Below are 8,635 nucleotides of genomic sequence, written 5' to 3'. Positions count from 1 at the left end.
GCTGTGACACACACCAGGATCACACCCAAGGTGACAGAGGAATTCTCATTCCCACAGGCCAGCTTTAGGAGGGAAAACACATGGCAGAGAAAATGATGTATCACGTTAGACCCACAGAAGGTGAGGTGAAAAACTATCAGGGTCACCATCATCCCCATGACTGAGCCACCAGCCCAGGTCCAGGACACCAGACGGGCACAGGTGTGGGTGCTCATGAGCACGTTGTAGCGCAGGGGGTGGCAGATGGCCACGTAGCGGTCATAGCCCATGATCATGAGCAGGAAGGAGTGGGTGAAGCCGAATGTGAAGGAGAAGAACATCTGGCTGGCACAGGCCACAAAGGTGATGGTGCGGTGGCTGGAGAGCATGTCAACCAGCATGCGAGGGGTGACGGCAACAGTGAACAGAATCTCGGAGGTGGACAGGGCGCACAGGAAGAGGTACATGGGTGTGTGCAGGCCACGCTCACTCCACACAGTGGCCATGATGATCAGGTTTCCCAGCAGGGTGAACAGGTACATCAGCAGGTACAGCAGGAAGAAGGCAGGCAGGAGATGCTGTGGGAAGGTGGAGAAGCCCACAAGGATGAATTCAGACACCATGCTATAATTCTGACCAGCCGCGGATGCTGCATCTGCTCAGATTACAGAGGGAATGAGGGGGACCAGAATAAAGATCATGAATCATAATATACCCTAGAAAATATATGGAATGGAGGAACTTTAAATGCAGTGTGTTAGGATTGGGAAAATGACAAGGATACTCACTGTTTCTGCTGTTCCTTAGCATGGAACTGAAAGCCCCGAGGGGTGCTCTAAGGAAAGAAAAGAAAGAAGGTATGTAAGAGAGGAGAGGTATGTAAGGAAGAGACCTGTTCCTCCAACAGAAAAACTAAAAGAATGAAGACAGAACATACTACAGCAAAAGAGAGCACAGAGTTGCAGAAGACAAGATCTGCTTCCAAAAACCAGCATTTCTCATAGAATTACACAAGTAGTAATCATTCAAAATATGAATTTGAAGTAAAAAGTAAGATGCCATTCCCAAGAGTGACACAAAGTGTAAAGAAACAATTCTCCAGCTTTTGGTCTGGTGATTCCTTACACTCAAGAAAATTTGAGCCTCTAGTGGGCTTTTGTTTGGATGCATTATCACTCCCCATGTTTCCCGTCTTAGAGAGGAACACTGAGATTCTCTGACAATATTCAGTTATGGATACATTCAAAAGAAGAGTCAACCTATTCAATGTCTTTGTAAGTAACATATATTTAGGAAAGTAACTACTTTTTACAAAGTTAACATTTAGTGACAAGAGTGGTTTTTTTTGTTTTGTTTTGTTTTTTGGGTTTGGGTTTGTTTGTTTGTTTGTTTGTTTTTGTTTTAACATTTTAGCACATTTGTCCCATGCTGGCTGGATGGGAAACAAGATGAGGCTTGTATCTACTTCTTCATTCAGCCTTGGCAATATGTGGTTTCGTTGAGATAGGATGAAAATACATCCTCACCTTCATTGGAAAAGTGAGGACCTGATGGTCTCCCAAAAAGGGTCTCTGGGACCCCAGGGTCCTCATATCACACTTTGGAAGCCTCTGTTATAAAATATCTAGGAATCAATCAAACACATGCAATACCTCTAAATTCAGAAATTTTTATCATTAATAAAAGGTAGAAGGGGATTTGAACACATGGAGAACAGTCTACACTCTCCGCTGGGGTCTTTGACACGTCTTCCTCAAATTATGACATCAGTGCAACCGTATTTACATTTCCAGTGAATCAACTGCACATTTCCTAAAAGTTCCCACAAATTCCTTCTGAAAAATAAGGTCAGTGCAAACCTATACCAATCTTCTAAAAATGGGAGTCAATCGGAAGGAAATGCTCTGTCAGGTATGGAAACTCATCAGAGACATCATACACATCATAGGCATTTTTAAATGTGAACCTGGAACAGACACAGACACAGATCAAATTGATTGGATACCTCAGAAAATCTCCCCACATGATTCACAGCTGAAGATGTGATAGAGGTGGGAACACAAATCAAAGGGAAACAGTGGACTGTTTAGGATTTTTGTGGTATGAAAACTGGTCCTTCTATGAGCAAAGTCAATCTGAATTTCTGCCCAAGACAACACACAATGGTGGATTCCAGGATTCGGGACATAAATATAAAATAGGACACCGAGGAGTAATAGGAGAAGGTGTAGGAGAAGAATTTTGTTGATCTAAGAGTGGAGAAGGACTTCTTAAAGAAACTCTGGAAACACAAACATTAGGTGATTTTGAAAGAATGAAAACATCAACATGAAGAGTGTTTGTTCAACACGAGATGTCCTGGATCCAGTTAAGAGTGGACGGAAAGGTGGGGAAAGATCATTTTCATTGTCCACAACTGACCAGGGAATAGGAGGTAGAATAAAGGACAAATCAGTTCCATCTACAAGAAGTAGAAAGATCAATACAGAAATGAGCAAAGGTGTGAGCAGAGAACTCACAGAGGGTGTAGCACAGGCAAAGGAAAACATGCCAAAAAGAAAAAAAAAAGAGGAAGGGACGGAGTGAGAGAAAGGAAGGGAAATGCAGTGGAAATTCAGTGACTACCTATTCAATTATCCAAATTAAAAAGTGTGCAGTGCTGATCAGGATATGGGGAGAAAGCAATATTCATGCACTGCCTGTGGGAACTAGAGGGTGCAAATTCAGAGTTCCTGTGCTCTGTGCACCAGCACCTGTGCTCCTGAGCATCTATCTCCATTGTTCACAGGAATCTATAGGGGAGCATGTCAGGGGATGCTTTGTCGCATTGCTTGTAGGGAGGAATGGGAAAAGCTGCTTGTCCCTGAGTGGGAAGAGGGCAGGTCACATGGGCTGGATGCAGACACTGGAGCCCCAGGCAGCAGTTGGATGCACATGCAACAACCTAAATTATCCCGCAAAACAATAGAGTGAATAAAGCAAAAACCAGATGAATGCTCTACATAATTCCATTTGGGCACATGAAATACAGAGCAACTGAAACTATTCTGGATGATGCTGTAACAGTATATACATGTCACTATACATTTGTCAAACCCACAGAATGTGCAACATAGACAGTGAACCCTAATGTAACCTGTGGACTGAGTTAATAATAATGTATCCATATTGGTTCACTAACTGGAACAAATGACCCACACTAACACAAGAGGTAAAAAAGAGGAAAAGGGTATGCAGGAAAGAGGAGGTATGGCTTTTTCTGTAAACTAAGAAATTTACTATATAATTTACAGTAAAAATTTTTATAAATTTAAAATTTTTACATTTTACTGTAAAATTTTATATTCTTTAAAATCTAAAAGTGACCAATTTTCTATGAAATTAAAAAAGGAAAAAGAAAATTTACAATGTAGATATGCACAGAGAAACATACCTATGTATAAGAGCATACACAAACCAAAGGGCATACCTTCAGTGTGTTAGAGTGGTTGTTGAAACTGGAGGGAAACAGGGTGGCAGAAAGGGAACATGAACAAAATAAGAGAAGGATGTTGTGAAAATCAATGATTATCAAAAGCAGGGAACCAGAAATATCACTGACTCAAACTGCACCTGTCATCTGCCATAAAATAAAACAAAACTATTTTTATGAATGATATGAGCCTCATTTGCTGCCCAGAGCTCCTGAAATCCAAGGCTTGGGACAGGGCCCAGCCATCATTGCACCCCGTGGTCTCCCTGGGGCCTTGTTCCCAAGGGTCCTCCACAATAGGGGTCAACCTGGAGCCTAGAGGACACAGAAGCGGCAGGACAGGGAGGGACTTTCCTGGAGTGACGAAGGCTGTGCTGATGACCTGGAAGTTGTCTTGTGGCCATGGAGCTGTCCCACACAGAAACCCAGACACGGGTGTCAGCCCCCTTCTGTGCCTCATCCCCCTTCACTCAGCATCCCCTCCACCTACAAAATAGCTGCCCCTGGGCTCTGCACCTCTCCATCTGTGTGGCTCCACCTCCCTCCCCTGCACTGCTCACTGCCTCAGGCTCCTCCTCTGCTCCCACTCCATTCAGGCTTCCAGAGAGCATTGTCTGAAACAGACACCCGATGCAGTCATCAGAGCCAGGCTTCAAGTCCCAGCTATTGTTCCCTATTGCTGTGTGTTTTTGAGAAAGAAAGTTCCAGTTCTGAGTTCCTTTCCCTGAACGAAAAATGGGAGTAAGCAGAGAACTGTCTGGAGAAGGTCCATGAGCATTCACAGAAAGGACCCCATGTTCACCTAATATGGGTAGTGATCACTGAATTCGACATCTTTTCTGTCCTCCAAGCTGTTTTCTGTCTTCAGTCTGTACCACATGGCACCAACAGGCCCCATTGTAAACTCATGGTGTCTGACCCCAGGGGCACCCCTAGTACCTCTGGTAACCTGACAACCCAGTTCCACGAGTGGCTGATGCAACCTCCACCCTCTCACTGAGTCCCTGTCTCATTGTTATAGGCTGCCTTCCCACCTCCTGCTGGATGGAGGGGCAGCAGTTTTCTGGGCTGGGCTCCCTAGTCTCCTCTGACAGGTGCAGGAGAGAATTCTGTCTACTCTGGTTTTACAGAGGGTGACTCACACACAGGTGTGGAGTCCATGTCACCTATCACAGGAACGCATCCAGCTCAACCCTCTGCCTCCCCCACAAAGTTACTCTTCAGGACAGCAAAGACCACTGTCACCCAAGTCAGGACACAACAGCACAGACAAGTTACACACCTGGAGCAAGGTTTCTGATCCTCATTACTCCTGGCACTTGGGGCCATGTCTTTCCCTGAGATGATGGCTGCCCTGTGCATTTTATATGTTCAACAGCCTCCCTGGCCTCACAATCAGATGCCAGTACATCCCCCCCTTCCTGAGTCGTGACAACCAAAACTGTCTCCAGACATTTGCACATGTCCCATGTGGGGCAGAATCACCCTGGGCTGAGAACCACTGACCTAGAAACTGCAAAGGACACTAGGCTGGGTGACGTACCCAAGACCCAGAATGGGCATCCTGAGAAGACCCCCAGCAGCTTCCCAGTAGTACGAACCTGCCTTCTGACCCTTGTTCCAGACTCTGTCCCCATTTCCAGTCTGGGACTTCCTCCCCACAACTGTCCAAGTATTGCCACCTACCCTGTCCCTCCTGGTCCCCTTCAGCCTGGGTTGCCTCTTTTAGAAAGTAGCCAGCAAGGGAGGGCAGAAGAAGCTCTCCTGCCTGAGGCTGTCAGCAGCACACAGAGGCAGGTATGGGGCCAGACGTCGGGGCTCCTGGAACAAATGCTGTGTGCTTTATCCCTGCTGCAGCTTCCCAGCAGGCTGCTGCCCAGGGTCTCCCCAGGACACCAACCTGCAAGGCTGCCCTCAGGGTCTGGAGAGGCCAGGAGGATCATCAGAGGGCCTCTGGGGACCTGCAGCCTCTCCTCCTTCCTCTAACACTTCAACACAACCAAGACTCTTTGCTGTCTCTCTCTGCCCAGGGAGCCCCAGCTCCAGCTGAGGACTAGGAGCTCCCAGTCTTGGGGGAGATAGGACTGGATTAGATGCCCTCAAGACTGTGGGTTCAGGGCAGGTTGGAGGGAAGGCAGGAGCTGGAGCAGCCCAGAGTGGGAATCCACGGCTTTGCCCTGGGGTCAAGGCAGCTGGAAGGCTTCCCAGAATAAGGGTAATTTAGAGCTAGGTCTTGGAGAATGGTTTTTCTTGGTCAGTGGAAGTGTTTAGTGTCTTCTGGCCAAACTGAATAGGCCCACTTCTCGTCTTGGTCGATTTACCCTATCTCTGTTGTCATGGTATCCAAACCTGAAAATTCACCTTAGTATGTGCATCCTTGGGCTCTAATAACACATTTGGTCTTCATCCAGTTCCTGAGACACAGCCGCTAGGCCCCTGTCTCAGGAGTGATATAGTGGCTTGGTGATGAGTGGTGGCTGGGGACTCCTGGATAGTTTTAGGAAGGGGGCTGCTCACCAGAACAACCAAGGGTGATTAGAGACTTGGAACCTCCAGGGAGGGGAGAGGGGCTACAGATTCATACTCAATAAGGATGAAGGATTTAATCAATCATGTCTGTGTAACCAAACCTCCATAAGAATTCCCTGAACAATGGAATTCAGAAACCTTCCCAGCTGGTGAACACATGGTGATGCTAGGAGGGTGGCATGTCCAGAGAGGGCATGGAAGTTCCTCCCTCCTCCCTCCATACCTTGCAGGATGCATCTCTTTTGTTTGGTTGTATCTGAGTTGTTGTTTCATAACAAACTGGGAAGAGTAGGTGTTGAATTTTCCTGATTTCTGTAAGTCATTCTAGCAAAGTATCCAAACGGAAATGGGGGAATGTGGAAACCCCCACCTTTGTAGCCACGTCAGACAGAACTGCAGGTACCCTGGGCTGTGAATACTTGTGACTGGCATCCCCAGGTAGTAAGTGTCAGAATTGAACAGAATTACAGGACACCAAGGTAGTGTCTGTGTAGTTGTGGAGTTGGTCATTGGTGTGGAAAGAACTCACACATTAGGTGTCTTGAGTGTTAGAAGTAGAAACAGTTCACTTCCTGTCTCCCTCAGTCCAATCAGCATCACTGTCCATTCTCTGTCTGAAATCAACATTAGTTTCCCACTGCACCCCATCCAGGATGCCCTCATGTGCCTCTCCCCATCTTATTTTTTTTTAATTTTTTGATATGTTTATTTAGCCACCATAGCCATCATTAGTTTTTGATGCAGTGTTCAATGATTAATTAGTTGCGTATAACACCCAGTGCTCATCACAACACGTTCCCTTCTTAATACCCATCGCCCGGCTAGCCCATCCCCCTATCCCCTCCCCTCTGCAACTCTCAGTTTGTTTCCTGGAGTCCACAGTCTCTCATGCTTGGTCTCCCTCTCTGATCTCCCCACCTTCAGTTTTCCCTCCCTTCCCCTGTGGTCCTCCATGCTCTTCCCTATAGGCCACATATGAGTGAAACCACATGATAATTGTCTTTCTCTGCTTGACTTATGTCACTTAGCACCTCTCCCCATCTCTTCCTGCGACTGTCCACCCAACCAGCCCTCAGCAGGCTGCTTCCCTCACACCAGCCAGAGGGGTCTCTACAACTAGGAATCTGACCATGCTGCTTGTGCTTAAAATGTTCCTCTTGGTAAATCACTTTGGAAAACTGTTTGACAGTATGTATTCAAGCTGCACATAGGTATTCCCTATGAGTCGGTATTTACACACCTAACTATAGACCCAACCCAACACATAAGTATTAACCCACTAAAGGACATGTACTAGATGTCATAAGAACACCCTCATAGGAAGCCCCACCTGGAAACATCCATGAATATGTTCACATAATCGAATACAGCTATTTCCTCTATGTATTTAGAAAACATTCAAGGGTCCCCATTGCTCTTAGAACAAACTCTTCAAGTGGACACCATGGTCTTGCATGCTCTTGCCCTACTCACCTCTCTGCCTTCAATTCCAGAATCACACTAGCCACTTCCAACTCTCCCTGATGCACTGAACATACCATTGTCCCAAATGCACTATGCTTCTGTCACCCTGGAGCTTTGTGCTTGCTGGACCCTCTGTCTGGAAACCCCTCTTCCACCTCCCTGCCTCACCTGAGTCATACCCACTCACCCTTCAGGTCTCCCTGTGGACATCACCATTTCAAAGTCTCTAAATCCCAGGCTGGATCTGTGACCCACACTTAGCTTCTGCAGAGCCCTGGGCTGTCCTCAACACTCCTCTGACCACTCTGTGCTGTCATCTTTGGTTACATGACAGCTTCTATTGGTGGACCATGCAAAGGACAGAGCAGAGCCCTAGGTCTTGGTCATTGCTGGATTCAAGCACCTAGAAAATTTCAATACAAAATAAGCCTTGAACAATATTTCTTGACTACATTAATGAATAAATGAAGGCAAAGTGCTGTGAGGATATATAGCACACCTTTCTGTTCATGATCATGGGCAATGACTGCCATGTGGCCCTCTGCTACCCCCTGCGCTACAACGTGCTCATAAGCACCCGCACCTGTGCCAGTCTGGTGTCCTGGACCTGGGCTGGTGGCTCAGTCATGGGGATGATAGTGACCCTGATAGTTTTTCACCTCACCTTCTGTGGATCCAACATGATACACCATTTTCTCTGCCATGTGTTTTCTCTCCCAAAGTTGGCCTGTGGGAATGAGAATTCCTCTCTCCTTGGGTGTGGTCCTGGTGTGTGTCACAGCTCTGATGGGCTGTTTATTCCTCATCGTCCTCTCCTATGTCTTCACTCTGGCCGCCATATTGAGGATCCCCTCTGCTGAGGGCAGACATAAGACCTTCTCCACATGTGTGTCCCACCTCACTGTGGTCATTGTGCACTACAGTTTTGCCTCCATTATCTACCTCAAATCCAAAGGCCCCCATTCTATGGACAGTAACAGATGGCCACCACCTATACAGTGTTCACTCCCTTGCTCAGCCCAATCATTTTCAGGCTCAGGAATAAGGAGTTCAAGAATGCCATAATGGAAATCTTCCAGAGAAAATTCAATCCCTTTGACTTCTGATGGTCAATTTGGCAGTAAGGAAGTACGACAGAAGAGCTGGGAATAATATCTGTCTGTATAGGACTGTTGTAGGGTTTCATGTATA

General features: G+C 46.6%; 1 protein-coding gene and 1 pseudogene across 1 annotated transcript; one reads left to right on the top strand and one right to left on the bottom strand.

Annotated features, from left to right (window-relative positions):
- Nucleotides 1-8: 8 nt before the first annotated feature.
- Nucleotides 9-611, bottom strand: LOC103680459 (olfactory receptor 10H3-like; the record flags this gene model as incomplete). Its single annotated transcript, XM_008709973.2, has 1 exon — nt 9-611. A coding segment is annotated over exon 1 (594 nt), but the record flags the coding sequence as incomplete, so codon positions are not given.
- A 4,301-nt stretch (nt 612-4,912) lies between these two features.
- Nucleotides 4,913-8,550, top strand: LOC103680462 (annotated as a pseudogene).
- Nucleotides 8,551-8,635: the final 85 nt, after the last annotated feature.

Source organism: Ursus maritimus, unplaced genomic scaffold (assembly GCF_017311325.1).
Source record: "Ursus maritimus isolate PB19 unplaced genomic scaffold, ASM1731132v1 scaffold_202, whole genome shotgun sequence".
Lineage (NCBI taxonomy): Eukaryota > Metazoa > Chordata > Mammalia > Carnivora > Ursidae > Ursus > Ursus maritimus.
The sequence above is the reverse complement of the archived record's forward strand: the minus strand, read 5'-3'. Positions and strand labels throughout refer to the sequence as shown.